Source organism: Miscanthus floridulus, chromosome 8 (genome assembly GCF_019320115.1).
Source record: "Miscanthus floridulus cultivar M001 chromosome 8, ASM1932011v1, whole genome shotgun sequence".
In the NCBI taxonomy this organism is placed as follows: domain Eukaryota; kingdom Viridiplantae; phylum Streptophyta; class Magnoliopsida; order Poales; family Poaceae; genus Miscanthus; species Miscanthus floridulus.
In genome coordinates, this window is record NC_089587.1 from 270,627 (window position 1) to 287,610 (window position 16,984).

Genomic DNA, 16,984 nt, shown 5'->3' on the forward strand with positions numbered 1-16,984 from the left:
ATCGTTTTCTTCATGCCGGCTCTGTTGAAGATGAGGGTGACAACTACGGCGTCAGCATCTTCACTGGTTTGATGATATGGAGACTTTTATTTCAGGACGGCGATATGAAGGTAGAGATGGTGTTGCAGCCATGGAATAATTTTCTCTATTTTTTCTCCGTTTTATTGTGGTTAGATCTGGCCACGATAAAGGACCAGGGAGAATAAGTTTCAGATCAGTCTACCTCATTCTTCGGTGGCACAAAGAAGAAGAAGTAAGATACCAAAAAGAAGTTTCTCAACTCCGGCTACATGAAGTTGGCCGTCATTCGTTGGGCATCTGTTCTCAGGTCTTTTGCCGAGTGTTTGTCTGGCGGTCATCCATATTGCAAAGCGTCGTATAGGTTTGGTTTTGAGATTTGGAGCTATTCACAGCGTGAGTATAATTTAGATGAAAATCAGTTTCTGGATATTTGTGTAATACAGAGTGCTGGTAATATGTTGATGTACCCCAGTTATTATCTAATATAATATAATTCTTTTTTCGTCGAAAAAACGTGATAAATATTATTGGCCTTTTCTTTATAATAACCCATCTCATGTTTATTTTTTGACAAGAAGTCAAGAAAGACCCAGTGAGCTACTATGTATGGTGATGATGCAAGCATGCACGGAGCGGTGATTCACAAATCATCACGGCGGTGAAATCCAGTGCCTCCCCGCCATGTCCAACGCGGCGGCGGCGACGCCACACCATCCACTTTCCACTGCCATTCCACTCCACTCCACTCTAGACATGGATGCGTCACATCCCACGTGGAGCTAATGCCTAGCGACGATGCGTGCACGGAGCGGCTGCTTCATAACGACGGTGAAGTCTAGCTCTTCCGCCATGTCCACCGCCGCGCCATCCACCGGCGGGCGCCACTCCAGGTCCCGCACCATCCTCGCCACGAAGTACTCAGCATGGTGGATGCCGAGCGAGTAGCCAGGGCACATGCGCCGCCCAGCGCCGAAAGGCATCATCTTAATCTCCCGACTGCCAGTGATGTCAACGCCACAGCCGTCCCCGCCATCCAGGAACCTTTCCGGCCGGAACTCCCGCGCCGCCGTCCACACCTCCTCGTCGCGGCCGATCTCCGCCACTAGGAAGTTCACCTCCGCGCCCTTGGGCACCGTGTAGCCGCCCACGTCCGCGTCATCGCCACGTACGCCGTGAGGGAGCACGAAGTGTCCCGGTGGGTGCAGGCGCAGGCCCTCCAGCACCACGGCCTTGAGGTACGGCATCGCCTGGACCTGGACGTCGCCGCCGCCGTGCTCTGCCGGATTGGGCGACGATCTAATCACCTCCTCGTGCACCTTGGCCTGCACGTCCGGGTGGTTCAGCAGTTCGGCCATGATCCACTCCACCAGCGTCACCGTCGTGTCCGTCCCGCCGTTGAGGAACTCGGAGCAGAGGCTGACCATCTCGGCGTCCGTGAGCGGGCGGTCGCCCTCATCTGGCACTCGCAGCGCGCGGAGCGAGTCCGCGTAGCACGGCGGGTCGTCGTTCCCGCGCGTGGCATGGATGAGAGGCACGAACAGCTCATCCTGTCTCCGCCGCACCGCGACGTTGGCCTCCCACCGGCTGCGGAAGAGACGCTTGGTGACCGCGGGGAAGAAGGCGAAGATGGGGAAGGTGGTGACGGACCGGAGCACACGGTGCTGCAGGTCCTCGATCTCTTCGAGCACGTCCTGGCCCAGCCGCTCTCCGAGGCACATGTACACGAGCAGCTCGAACATGGCGCGGCGGAGGAACGGCCGCAACGTGACAGCGCCGCCGGCGTCGTCTTCACCGGTACTTTGCCTCCGTAGACTGTCGACGAGGCCGTCGCACGCCCACCGCCTAGCGGGCGCGAAGAGGGCGACGCGGGCGGGCTGCAGCGCCTCGGCCGCAAGGTTACGGCGCACGAGGCGCCAGTAGGCTCCATAGGGCGAGGAGCTGACGTCGCGGCCGCCGGCGGTGAAGAGGCTGCTTGGGTCGACAAGCGGCGGGCGGTCGGCGAAGGTGGCGCCTCCCTGGACGAGGATCCGGTGCGCGAGGCGGCGGTCGGCGACGAAGACGAGCGTGCGGGCGAGGCGGAGCGAGATGACGGGGCCGTAGCGCGCGTGCATGTCGCGGAGCAGCGGGGCGAGGTCGAAGATAGAGCGCCGCAGCGCCAGGAACTTGGCGAGGAAGAGCAGCGACGGCGGGCCCGGCGGGAGGCGGCCGGTGCCGGCCTTGCGGTTCTTGTGGCCGCGGGCGAGGAGGACCAGTGAGAGGGAGACGAGGGCGATGACGACAGTAGTAGCACCGGAGGTGAAGGAGGAGGAGGAGTCCGTCGTCTCCATTGCTGTCGCCAGGGAAGGGACTGCTGTGGCTGCCGGTGGCCGATGCGGTGCCTCCGGGATTTGATTTGATTTCTGCGCGCGACGTTATCGGCGCTTGGAAACGCATGGCAACCGTCCTTAAATTGCTGCTGCTCCGTTGGGAAAGAAATATCTCGTACACTTGGCAGCATCGTTGTCGAGTAAGAGCCACGCTAATAATACAGCCGGCTTGCTAGCTGTAAGGTTTTTTTTTGTAGCCTTCTCTTAGTCTATTCATACAGTAGTTAGCTCTTTACAGTTAATATATGGCTCACTTATCTCTCACAAATTTTCTTAGTTCTTATGTCAAGCCGGTTGTAAGCTTACAGCCTGCTTCTCCTCTCTCTCTTCCACCTCAGTATTTAGTCGGCTTACAGCCTGCTATTATACTTGCTCTAAGAAGAAGAGTGCGAGCACAGGCCACATACATCGATATTCGATAGAGATCGGAGATGGTATTTATCTCAAAGCACAGGAATTTCCTCCAAAATTTACAGGAAACAGACGAACGTACGTGTGGCGAAATATGTGCCTTGAGAAAAGAAGAAAGAAAAAAAAGGCAAGAAACTAATCCATGAAAATTGTCGCGTTTCTCTAGAAGAAGAAGATAGTATAAATCAGGACCGGAGAGGCCAACTATCTATCCACTTGCAGGACTGTTCTTCGACCACAGTTCAGGCCAAGTCATCCACGACGACTTCAGAGCACCTAGCAGTAAGTGCTCGTGCTCCCTTCCTTCTAGAAACAATGTAATTCTAGATTTTATTAGAATCAAAGTAACTTAAGTTTCACTGAGTTTTTAGATATAGTATCAACATTTAAGACTCCAATTAGGTATATTATAAAAATATATTTTACGACAAATATAGCCATACATATTTAGTACGATTAAAACTTAAAATAGCTTGATCGAGCTGCTCTATAATTGTATTTTTTAGAGCACAAAGAGTACATTATTTATTATTATATCTCTATATAACCGTGGAAAAAAATATTCCCTATAAGCTGTCAAAACAGTTCCCTACTCCAAAAATTAAAGATCTTGGCAACTCGCTCTACACATGCCACTGCAAGTCTTAAAATATACAACTTGAATCTATATTCTAAACGATTAAGGCCCTGTTTGGATCCGTGGTCTAAAATTTTACCCACTAAACTTTGGATCACTTTAGCTCTCGAGGCTTAAACAGGGAGTCTAAGGTAGTGTCTAAAGTTTAGATAGCCTCATAAAAAACTTTTAACATAAAAGTGAATTGAAGTGGTTTAAAGTTTTGGTCTTTAACTTTATTAGCCAACTAAACTTTGGACTAGAGAAATGTATTGTGCGTGTTTTCCCATTGGAATTTGGTTTTATACCCACAAAAACTTAGGATTGTTAATATTGCAACACTAAAAAAAGTTACAATCCATTATCTAAAAAAAGTTACAATCAAATGAAAAAAGATGTTCATACAATGAGAATGTGTCCCATTTGAATAAAAATGTTTTTGACTAGAAGACGGTAACAGCTTATAACATTGTTCACTTGTATCAGGCCCCATCCATGAGACTGTCGACAAAAGATGCTCGGCAATCCTCCGAGAGGTATTCCACTAAGGTAGATTGATTGGCAGAGGTGCGCATAATCAGGAACTAGATGGTAACAGAGACACAAGACATAAGATTTATACAGGTTTAGGCCATCGATGTGACGTAAAACCCTACGTCATCTGCTCTATTGGTTTGTATTAATGAGATGATTTCGAGGGGGGGTCCCTGCCCGCCTTATATAGTCTTGGGGGCAGAGTTATAAGTCGGTTAGATCTAGATCTATTCGGCTATATGATAAGTATTTATAAGGAATACAACATCTATCATACCCGGACAAATCCTTCTTTATCTTCAAGATTCTTTTGATTGCCTTGTGGTGCATGCTGACCAGAGCTGAGCACCGTAGGCCTTGATCTTATGGGCTGGACCTCTCCTAGTGATGTGGCCCATGTCTTGTCCTATGGATACCGGGGGTCATATCCCCACAGCTAGTCCCCGAGCGTTTTGTATCCGCTTGACGACACCGTCTTGATCAAGTCCGAGCAGTTTAACATGAAGCCAATCAATTTTGCTGACGACCTGGACGGTGAAAATCGAAGCCGACCAGTTAAACTGGTGACCTGGGCGGTCAAAGTCGTAGCCGACCAGTTAAACTAGGGACCTGAGCAGTGAAAGTCAAAATCAACCAGTTAAACTGGTGACCCGGGAGGTGAAAGTCGAAGTCAACCAGTTAAACTGGTGACCTAGGCGGTGAAAGTTGGAGCCGACCAGTTTAACAGGTTAATCGATCTCGGACTTAGCCAAGTAAGGCTTGCCAAAAGGATGTAAGGGGCTCAGTTAAAAATTGAAAAATCCTCCAGGCGAAGTGTAGCCACGTAGACTCCGTTTGCGAGGAATCATCCATGACTTAGTCAATAAGGAGGGTAAATCAAGAAAAGAGCACTAGATTCACCGCTAGGTGAAGTGTAGCCACTTAGTCCCCAAGCCTGCGGAAAGATAAAGAAATAAATCTTGTAGCAAAGTCAAAGAAAATAAGCCTGAAGCTTGCTAATGTCATCTATCATATGCGTATCAAGACCCCAGACGTGCTGCCCAAGATCAGCACCCTGATCCGAACAGCATGGAGCAACTTGATAGCACACCGATGAGACGTAGAAAGATCCGACCACCAAGGAAGTCCCCAGCGTGGCTGGCGACGCTTGTATGAAGAATCCGAACGCCGAGGAGTCCCTAGCGTGGCTGGCGATGAAGTGACAAACAATCTAAATGCCAAGGAGTCCCAGCGTAGTTGACGAAGAAGCGACATACAATCCGACCAGTTGGTTGGCGAATAATCGAGCACCGAGCAGCCCAACCAACTGGTTGGTGGCGAAGTGAGCGCTGAGTAGAAGTGAACGTCGAACAGTCTGATCAACTGGTCGGCGACGAAATCCATGAACCTAGTGGTCCGACTAGTTGATCGGTGGAGAAGTCCAAACACCGAGGAGTCCCTAGCTTAGATGGCGACGCTTGCACGAAGAATCTAAACACCGAGGAGTCCCCAGCATAGCTAGCGATGAAGCGATGAATAATCCAAACGCCAAGGAGTCCCCACGTGGCTGGCAAGCCCCCAGCGTAGCGGACGATGAAGCGACGGACAATCCGACTAGTTGGTTGGTGAAGAATCGAGCACCGAGCATCCCAACCAACTAGTCGACGGCGAAGTGAGCGCTGAGGAGAAGTGAACGCCGAACAGTCCAATCAACTAATCAGCGACGAAGTCTATGAACCTAGCGGTTCGACCAGTTGATTGGCGGAGAAGTCCGAACACCGAGGAGTCCCCAACTTAGCTGGCGATGCTTGCACGAAGAATCCAAACACCGAGGAGTTCCCAGCGTAGCTATTGATAAAGCGACGAACAATCCAAATGCCGAGGAGTCCCCAGCGTGGCTAGTGATGAAGCAACGAACAATCCAACCAGTTGGTTGGCAAAGAATCGAGCACCGAGCAGCCCAACCAACTGGTCAGCGACGAAGTGAGCGCTGAGTAGAAGTGTACGCTGAACGGTCCGATCAACTGGTCGGCGATAAAGTCCATGAACCTAGCGGTCCGACCAGTTGATCGGCGGAGAAGTCCAAACACCGAGGAGTCCCCAGCTTAGATGATGATGCTTGCACGAAGAATCCGAACACCGAGGAGTCCCCAACGTGGCTGGCGATGAAGCCCATGCGATGAGTAGTCCAACCCACTGGTCGGTGGCGAAGTTAACGCCGAACAGGAGTGAGTGCCGAGCAGTCTGACCAGTTGGTTGCGCGGTGAAGTCCATCCGATAGGTGGTTCGACCACTCGGGCGATGATCATCTTGTTCAGTTCCTGAGCATAAGCTCATTGACCAAGTCATGCCCCTACGAAATAAATATGTAGAATTGGTAGTATATGATGTAAAAATAAATATATGAACTCGGCAATGAAGGCAACAGAGCGGAATAGATAAACATTATGTTTGTATGAAGTGTTCATATTTTAAATATGAGTAACTTCCTATCAGTGGTTCTGTATCGCATCACCAGCCCCAACTAGCCCAAACTCTATAGCATGGAGTGGCTGGCACCCGTGTATGCGTAAGAGCACAGGCGTTGCCGAGGAGCCACTACCGACCACCCATAACGTAGAGGGCTGGCGCTCGTGCACGTGTAGGAGTGAGATCGAGAATAGGGCTGTTTCTGGTAACGCAAGTGAGAACGTTGTTGGTCGGCGAGTTTACAGAGAATATGTTCAAGATATTGCATTATGGAGCATCTTAAACCTGGAGATATTAAACGTGGAGACATTTAATTATGGAGAATCACTACTACACAAACTTTACTGGAGACGGGCATTTTTTATTTTCCGCGGCGGGCAAAGCCGTCCGTCGTGGCCTAGAGGCCACGGTAAATCGTGGCTTAACCGCGGCGGATGGCTTTGCCCACTGCGGTTAACCGATTTACCGCGGCGGGCGGTGTAACGTGCCCACCGCGGTAAATATACTTTTACCACGGCGGTCACATTGCACCGCCCGCCGCGGTAAATTATTTTACCGCGGTGGACACCTTTCGTGGCCCGCCGCGGTTATGTTCGTTAGCCGTGGCGGGCATTATTATTTGCCCGCCTCGGTAAATTATTTCCTGAATTAAAAAAATACAGCAGGCATATAAATTCAACTTCAAATTCAAATTCAAATTCAAATCACATCCAGATTTCACAGATTAAACTTAAAAAGTATGCAGGCATTACACATGAGATAATATACATATATATACATTCACTTAGTCATTCTTGTCATCGTTAATTCATTACATTTATATATTAAAGTCGTTATACATGCCCTAAGGAGTAATCCTACGGACGCATCATCGTGGGCCATTTCCTCAGCCTCTCGTACTTCGGTAAAATCGCTAGCTAGCTGTTCTCATTGAAGAACGTGCTCCCTTCAAGCACGCATTTGTCTAAGACAAACTTACATATGTCCGCCTTTGTCTGCTTGAAGGAGTGTTGGGTGCTCTGCACGTCTCTCCACCAGTTCAATCTATTCTTGAGCACCCTCCAACTGCTGCTGTACTGCTTGCACTCCCTCAGGTACTCACAGACGTAGAAGCCACATGTTTGTGATCCTACCGGTTGTTTGGCACACTGCATGATCGATACACAAGCATTAGAATACAGGCATTAGAACGCTTATAAACAGAAAGCACAATTAAACCTTTCAAATACTTACCAGAAAGTTGCGTCTGATTTTGATGCGGTTCTTATGCTTAGCCTTAAAATTCTCTATTCTTCGATCATAGCATTTAGGATCCTTCATGTACTCCTTATAAGCGCTATACGAAATGTACTAGTATTAGGCAGGGCATTAGAACGCATATAAGAAGACAGTTCAGTCACTTACACTCTGAGGCAATCTTCAAAGGCCTTGTACCCTTTTAAGTTTGGCATTCTCAACGAATCAAATACGCAGGCCCTGCCATCCTGAGGGTAGATGATAAATGCAACCCAGTGACCCTCGAGGCCTTGGCTGTGCCATTGAAACAAAATACAGGTTACGACGAGAAATAATAATACTAGCTAGCTACCCACTTATCTCTACAGGCATGTCTTCGACTTACCCAAAGTGGTAGGCAGCTACGATACACCCATTTCTCCTGATCTTCTTCATTGCTCCTAGTATGTACCTTGAAATATTCAACTTCTCATTGTCCATCAGTTTCTTCCTGTGCGCCTCTCTCTGTCGCTTGGTCAAGTCTTTCATGGTTGGATGATTGTCATCTAGGTGGTAACCATTGATGACTCTTTGAGCAATATGCATTGGAGATAGATAGATAACATCAAGTTTTAGTTCCTTGGATATATAGGCCATCAACCTGCAAGGACAAGCCATCATGGCATATATAAGTAGTCTTGACCGATTCAAAGGCAGGTGATATGTGAAACTCATAATTCATCACTTACATAGAGAACAAGGTGACTTGGGCGATGTCAAGGTCTTGTTCCCGTAGTAGTCTGTACATGTCATGGAAGTCCACGGAGAGTTCTACATCATTGCCGGGCAAGTGGAAGTACTCCGCCACAACCTTGACTAGAAAACCATGCAGGCCAGCTTTTGCCGCTTCCATGTACCAGAGATAAAACCTCCTTGTCTCCCACCTTTCCTCGTCGATGAGCTGGGCCTTGGTTATCATGAACTTCCCATGCTCGTAATGGCTGGGGCAGTCATCCGATTCAGGAAATAGATGGAAAGGTGATCTCGGCCTGGGATAGAAATGTTAGTACCATATTATGGCAAAGAAAAGTTATTAGCAAATTTTGCTCGCCGCTACCATACCTTTCGAACTCAAGTGAGTATGTGAGATGCCCTTGGTCGCCTTTAGTCTTCATCGGCGGTGGAGGATAGTGGCTTGTGCTTGCAATGGCAGCAGGCGGTGTCTTTGCCCCTGGTTCCTCCGTGCCTCCCGATCCTTTGCTTGTGCCCTTAGACAGACTGTCAGGAGGTGGAGGTGGACTTGTTGTTGGAGGAGGAGAACAAGGGTGAGGGCTTGTGCCTCGGGGTGACTTCCTTCCCTTGTCATCCCCGCCATTGCCTTCGTCATCGCTATTACCGTGATTCAGATCATCGGGGGGACAAGATCCGGTAATGGATGGTTGTGATGCTGGTGTCGCCATCGGTGTAGAAGTCGGCGTCGAGAGAATGATCTCTATGTCGTCCTTGTTCCATAGGACTTTGGAACCAATGGCAGCTCCAAGGATCGTTACCCCTTGTGTAGTTGGATATTCCATTTCAAATTCTTCATATTGGGTCGCATACCATGTAAGTATCACAGCAGCATAGTTGGTAGGGATCTGGTCTTGGTTGAAATCTTTGATATCTTCTTTGGGGTGCATGTAACCCTCACCCACGGTCAACTTTTTCGCCCTACCGAACGGGATGTTGAGGTGGACGTGCATGGGTTGCCGGATGTCATCGACGGGGTGCCTTGGGTGATCCTCAATCATCGGCAGTGGCTGCCCTTGTGTCTGCCCTTGTGGAACTTGAGGCATGGCCACGCCAGCCTGGCGAAGCATCTATGACCTCATTGACACCATATCTGGGTCACTGCTTGTGAAGGCTTCTTTTATGGACCGACTAATCATTTTGGCCACGCCTTGATCATAGCCCTTCTGAAAGATGCCCTCCTTGTACCTCTGCCTTGACCGGTATGTGGCAGTGTCGGATTGCCATGACTCCACTGAGTTCCAGCTCATCTTCGACGACATGCCACGGACGTGGCCATGGTGCTCGGGGGTTCCTAGTGCCAGGGTCAGCAAGTCCTAGCCCCTACGAACCTCGAAGCTATCCTTGGATTTAGTGGCCTCGATGAGAGCCCTCTCCACCTCCTCGAACTTGGGCTCATTGAACTTGCTCGCGCCCTCCTTGAGCTTCTTCGGCTTGCAGGCATAGATGAAGTCCTTAGCCCTCAAGTCTACACTATCGTACGGATCAGGAAGCCCAGCGGCAGCTCTAGCCCTTTCTTCCTCCCACCACTGGGGCCTCTTACCAGCAAACCCAGTCATGCCCAAGTGGTGGGGGTGTAGGTTCTTCTTCGTGAGTGCGCTGAACTTGGCGCTCTTTGCCTTTGCTTCTTCTGTTGTTCTTTGTTTGCAGAACTCTTCCCAGTGATGTTCCTTCACCATAGTGTATTTGACACAGGGTGACTTGCCTAGCTTCAGGTAGTACCTGGTTAGCATGGACTTGAAGTTTCTAAAGGCTCTTCCTACCACGTGCATGGCCCACTCCCTACACTTGTTCAGATCGGCGTCCTTGGGATAATGGAAGCTCCTCGTCACCTCACCCCAGATATGTGTCTTGTAGTCGACCGGGACATTGTTCCACTCCTCCCAAGTGATCTCCCTAGTTGCTAAACTTGGCAAGGACCGTGGGTGGCGACAACGGGTTTCCCTCTGGTCCCACCTCATGGATCACATGGACTTCGCCGTGGATTTCCCTCTGGCGCCTCCCGTGTTCCCCCCTTCTCAACTTTGTCCTCTGACCACTAGACTTGCCTGAAGTGGTTGGAGATGGAGCGGGGGGTTCTTTGTCACTGACTTGTTCCTCCTCGAAATTCAATTCTCGAGGCACCACCGGCATCTGTTCAGGGTTTGGAGACCACACACTTTCAACTTCGTCGTCCCTCGGTTGGTAGGTCGGATCATCTTCGTCCTCTGTACAACATTTCTTTGTTCACCTCAGGGTCACGGACACTTGGCTCTCGAGGCTAGTTGATGATGATGCACTAGGGGTAGGGTCGTGCCATTCGCTTATCAGTTCCTACGCCATTGGAAAGCTACAATGAATACATATTTCAGTTGTATAGACACAGTTATAGAGTAGTAAAGTAGAGTAGTACTAGAGTAGTAAAGTAGAGTAGTACTAGAGTAGTCAAGTAGTAGTAGTTGGCTCAGATTTGCCCCATTGTCATCACATCGCTTTTAAACTGGTTGCTTGTATCTGGTATACAAGCCATCCTAGTTTAGCGGGGGCACTCGATCATCATCGCCACTGCCTCAGCATAAAAGGGTTCACATCATTGCATATGCCACTGCCTCAGTAATAAGTTTAAAAGTTCATCATTGCATATGCCAAAAAAGAAACCAGCCCCATTAAACAAAAACCTTTCACAAATCAAAAACAGGAGCAGCAGTAGTAGAATAGTAGTATAGGAGGGAGTAGAGGAGTAGAGGAGGAGGGAGTAGTAGTAGGCAGTAGTAGTAGTATACTAGTAGTATAGGAGGGAGTAGAGGAGTAGAGGAGGAGGGAGTAGTAGTAGTATACTAGTAGTAGTATACTACTAGAAAGTAGTAGGCAGTAGTAGTAGTATACTAGTAGTAGTATAGGAGGGAGTAGAGGTAGGCAGTAGTAGTAGTATACTAGTAGTATAGGAGGGAGTAGAGGAGTAGAGGAGGAGGGAGTAGTAGTAGTATACTAGTATTATAGGAGGGAGTAGAGGAGTAGAGGAGGAGGGAGTAGTAGTAGGCAGTAGTAGTAGTATACTAGTAGTAGTATACTACTAGAAAGTAGTAGGTAGTAGTAGTAGTATACTAGTAGTAGTATAGGAGGGAGTAGAGGTAGGCAGTAGTAGTAGTATACTAGTAGTATAGGAGGGAGTGACCAATTCATCTCAAAATTCTCACAAATTATATCAAATTTGGCAAAATTGCAGCAGAGTGACCAATTCATCTCAAAATTCTCACAAATTTAGCTAAGAATTAGTTTAAAGGCAAGGTGCATCATAGGCAGTGGCATATGCTTAGAATTTTGTCATAAATTTCTTTGGCATCATAGGCAGCAAAAAGAATTGAATTCAAATGCTACGGTTCACCAAAAGCATCATAGATCAGTAGTATAGCAGTTCAAAATTCACCAAGTGTAGTATAGCAGTTCAGTTGAATTCAGAGTAGTAGCAGCAGTAGTAAGACAACAGTGGTAGAGAGAAATAGTTAATACAAGTACCATTTTGCATCAAGCAGTAGAGTACTAGTAAGGGGATAAGTAGTAGCTAGCCATCTCAAAAAACTTTCACAAATCAAAAAAATTGCATCAAGCTATAGAGTGTAGGCAGTAGACAGTAGAGTGTAGGTAGTAGAGTGTAGGCAGTGGATTAATGTACAACAGAGTTAAAACCTGTTGCTCATAGAGGTCCCGTATACTATTAGGCTTGGTACCGACTATACCACAGTGTCGATGGGGATGGCAAAGTTCACCCCAGATGAGATCCCAGATGAGGGGCATACATCAAATGGCACGGCCTGTGCTGTGAGTAAAAGGACTGCTCATATGCCCCCAACCCGGCCATCATGGCAATTGGCAATGCCAAACTACCAATGACAAGCAAGAGAGGCAGGCAAAGCAGCAAGCTCATGCATGTCCTTGTCCCTCCTTCCCCTTCCCTTCTCTCTAAAAATTGTACTGTAGGACTGATTGCTTTGCCTCCCTCAACAACTCTCCTCCTATCCACTCCAACTCCATGACCATACATACCAATACCATGCATGTGTTATCAGAGGAGAGGACAGTCCTGCAAACGGCCTGTGCCTGTGATCTCACACAGAAAATCAAGGTTCCCCACAAACCAAGGCAAAATAGAGACTAGATCACCCAATCCAACATGGTCCATGACTCCATGGGTCTTGACCATTGGGTAATAGCAACTTTGCCTGCTGCTTAGGTCATACTAGAGGCAGGGCTTAATAGGACTCAAAAAAGCACAAAATTACCTGATGAACTATTGAGAAAAAAGCACAAAATGCGTCGGTGTGGTCGACCAAGGTCCGCGGGGGCGACGGTGGCCCTCGGTGTCAGCGGCCGGCGCTAGGGTTCCGAGGACAAGGCCTAGCGTGGAGGAGCTCGGTGGCCGAAGCAAGGGTTTCGGGGATGGGGCCCAGCGTGGAGGAGCTCGGCGGTGGTGCGAGACTTCTCAATGGCCGGCGCTAGGGTTCCGGTGACGGGGCGCTGGAGGAGCACGGGGGCGGGGCGTGGGCAAGGGAAAGGAGGATGAGGGCACGGACCGGGCACGGGGAGGAGAACGGGGGTGGGGGTCGGTGCGCAGAGGAGCTCAATCGGCGGTGGAGATGGCGGTGGCGGTGTGAGATTTTGGCAGCCCTTCGGGGTCAAACTGAACCGCGCGAAAGACTTAGAATTTTGAGGGTGGGGATGGCTTATATAGGTTGCGATTAACCGCGGTGGGCAACGTAACAGCCCGCCACGGGAAATGTTTACCGCTACGGGCGATTATCTTGCCCACCGCGGTTAATCTATTAACCGCGGTGGGCTCTGTTATATGCCCGCCGCGGTAAAGATTGTCAGCAACATTGAGTAGCATCAGTTCAGGATTTCAGTAGCAACAGTTCAGTAGCATTGAGTAGTAGTTCAATATTTTAGGATTTCAGTAGCATCAGTTAGAGTAGTAGATTGAGTAGTAGTAGTAGATTCAGTAGTAGATTGTTGTAGTATTAGAGTAGTACAGCGAGTAGTAGTAGTCGTAGAGCGAGTAGTAGTAGTAGTAGAGTGAGTAGTAGTACTAGTAGTAGTAGTAGAGTAGTGGTAGTAGATTGATGCATGCATATAGAGTATCTGGGATTGTTACATAAAGAGTCTCTGGGATACATTATTACATATATGTCTCTGGGATACATATAGAGTCCACTACATTATTACATATATATATATATGTCTCTGGGATACATAAATCATTTTGGTGCAGGTGCTTTCACCGTCCTCTTCTCACCATCGGGGCGGGCCCACGGCATCATCCTGGACTTGTTGAATCGGTCCTCGACGGCCTTGATCTTCTTTGGATGATCGGTAAAAAGCTCGAGCTCTGCGTAGTTGTTGTATTGTTCGGGACTCTGCACCCCATCAACTCCCACAATCCGCTGCTTTCTGGACATAACCACATGCCTTTTTGGGTCCTCTGCATATATATAGTAGGCCACTTGTGTGACATTGGTTGCTAGTACCCACGAGTCATCTTTGTAGCCGATACTTTTGAGGTCCACGGTGGTTAGCCCATAACTGTCCACTGCAACCGCATTCGGTTTGACCCACTAGCAACAGAAGACGGTTATGCATAGGTTCTGGCCGTAGTCAAGTTCCCATATTTCTTCGACTTGCCCATAGTATTGCCTCCTCTGGCCCGTGTACTCTTCTTCGCCCTCGTATCGAACACCATAGTTCTGTGCCGAGCTCTTCTTGTCCTTGTCTTTCATGTGGAACCTATAGCCCTAGACGTCATACCCTTGCCACATGGTGATTTGACTAGATGGGCCTAACACAAGCCTCTTAATGGTCTCCGTATCTTCATCAGGGCATCCTTCAAGGGGTATGTGTTGCTCTTTGAGCCACTCTATGAAATTGCTCTTGTGATGGTTCTGAACCCATGCCTCCGTGCATTGTCCATCATTAGCGGCGTGGATCTCTTCTAGGTTCTTTTCAATATATTTCTCCATGCTCACTAACTGATGAAGGATGCTGTAATGAGCTTCTTGCACCATTCGGTTTGCCACATCGATGCGCACTTTTCGGCCTGTGCCCCCCATCCCTGAGGTTTTGCCTTCGTGGTGATGGACAGGCAGCCCAATCACCCTCCCATCTCTTATGTACCTCATACACCAGTTCATGGCCTCCTCTGTTGTGTATGCCTCGATCATAGAGCCCTCTGGGTAAGCGCGGTTATGGACGTATCTATTGAGGGTGGACATGAACCGCTTGTATGTCCACATCTGGTGTAGGTACACAGGGCCTAGTTGATGGATCTGATCGACCATATGCATCATTAGGTGTGGCATAATATCAAAGTAAGATGGTGGAAAGCACATCTTGAGCTGGCAAAGGGTCTCCGCGATGAACTCCTTTAGGGCAGGTAGCTCAGCCTTATCAATGACCTTCTGGGTGATGCGATTAAAGAAGTATGACATCCGTGTGATGACCATATTCATGTACTCTAGACGGATAGCCCTAATCGCAATTGGTAGGAACACCGTCAGCATGATGTGGCAGTCGTGTGAGTTGTAGCCGGTCATTATGAGGTCTTTCATGGAGACCAGGCTCTTGATGTTGGAAGAGAAACCAGTCGGCACCTTGATACCCCTAAGCAACTTAAGAAAAGCCATCCTCTCATCTTGCGTTAGGTTGCAGGCTGCACCCGGGATATCGACTTTACCATTCTGAGGTGGTCCCGGGTGAAGGTCCGGCCTGATGCCTAGATTGACAAGATCCGTCCATGACTTGATACCATCCTTTGTCTTGCCCTTGATGTCCAGCAGGACACCAATCGTGCTTTCGAAGACACTTTTCTCTAGGTGCATGCAGTCGATGGCATGGGGTGTATTCAGTGTTTTCCAATACGACAGGTACTTGAAGAAAATTGACTTCTTCTTGAAAGGAACGGCGGCAGGGACTTCCTCCGTCTAGTCCCGCTTTCGCTTCCTTGTCTGCTTGCTCCCCTCTTCAGGTGGCTTCTTTTTCTTTCCAAACTCCACCTGATCCATATCCTTGACCATCTCATACACCTTTGTCCCCCAACTAGTCTGCGTCGGTTGATCACGCTGCGGCTCGTCCTGATTGTCAAAGTATTTGTTCATAATACTTCTTCTATACCTGTGATTTTTTGCGATGAACCGTCTGTGCCTTGTGTACACCATCTTATTGGATCCCTTAAGGTAAGTGTAGCAGGTCCCATCGATGCAAATTACGTAGCCAGTCTTCCCTTTGATCTACCCCGATAGTGAGAAGAGACCGGGGTAATCGGTGATGGTGACAAAGATGATTGCTTTTAGTGTGAACTTCTCCTTGCGGGATGCATCCACCATCTAGACCCCAACATCAAATAGTATCTTCATTTCCTCCATGAATGGCTCTAGGAACACATCTATATCGTTGCTGGGCTGCTTCGGTCCAGAGATAAGCATGGTCAGCATAAGGTACCTATGCTTCTAACATAGATGGGGAGGTAGGTTGTACATGGTGAGCACGACGGGCCAAGTGCTATGCGAGCTGCTAAGCTCACCGAACGGGTTCATCCCGTCGGTACTTAGCATGAAACTAACATGCCTGGGCTCCTTGCCAAACTCTGGGTAGGCCTCGTCGAAATCCTTCCACTGCTTGCCATCGGATGGGTGCCGTAGCTTGCCATCATCGTTCAGGCGGTCAGCTGATGCATGCTAGGACATGAGCTTGGCATCGTCCGGGTTCCCGAATATTGCACGCAGGCGATCGGTCACGGGCAGGTACCACACCGACAGTGCTGGACTTTTTCTGGGCATGTAACCCTCTTCTTCATCGTCCTACTGAGCCAAGATCTGTTTGGCCACACTGCTCTTCTTTGCCCCCTTCTTGTTCTTCTTCCGACCACCCCGCAAGCCTCCCTCGTCTTCTGCATCCACGCGACAACCAGCATTTTTCTTGTACCGACTAAAGCTGCAGTGCGGACAATTTGTCAAATTCTTATACTCATTGCCCCGATACAGGATGCAGTGGTTAGAGCATGCATCAAACTTTCTAAGCTTCATCGCCACTGGCCGGATCAGCTTCTTGGCCTGATAAGTATTGGCGGGCACCTTGTTAGCCGTTGGGTACGTGGTGGCAAGGTAGCTTAACAACTCATTGAAGCTAGTGTCAGACCAACCATGACAAGCCTTCAACATCAACATATGGAGGTTAAAACAGAGCGCCGTGCACTCCTTTGGACAATCGTCGCCATCCTTATAGAGAGGATCAACTGCCGCCTGTTTCAACTCTCTAAAATTCTCCAACCACTTTGGGCAACCCAACACAACGTCGTCTTCATCAAAATGTTTGACTAGATCTTCAACAAGCTGCACATCCTCGGGTTGGCTCACAGTATCCTGACCATCCCCACCGTCACCGGCTTCGTCGGCCATGTCTTGCATTAGATCATCCACCATGATGTAATCACGACAACTGTTGTCACTATCGGCTAGCGTAGCTGCTGCTGAAGATGATGAGGAGTCGGGTGCTCCTAAAGGATCTTTATTCACCGATGGTGCTGTCGTCGTCGACGTCGAAGAGCTCACTCCAGATG

The 16,984-nt window shown here is 48.9% G+C and overlaps 1 protein-coding gene across 1 annotated transcript; it reads right to left on the minus strand.

Annotated features, from left to right (window-relative positions):
* Positions 1–538: 538 nt before the first annotated feature.
* On the minus strand, positions 539–2,465 carry LOC136475456 (cytochrome P450 89A2-like). The gene has a single exon (XM_066472927.1). The coding sequence runs from the start codon at positions 2,346–2,348 to the stop codon at positions 801–803; it is 1,548 nt and encodes a 515-aa protein (XP_066329024.1). The 5' UTR covers positions 2,349–2,465; the 3' UTR covers positions 539–800.
* Positions 2,466–16,984: the final 14,519 nt, after the last annotated feature.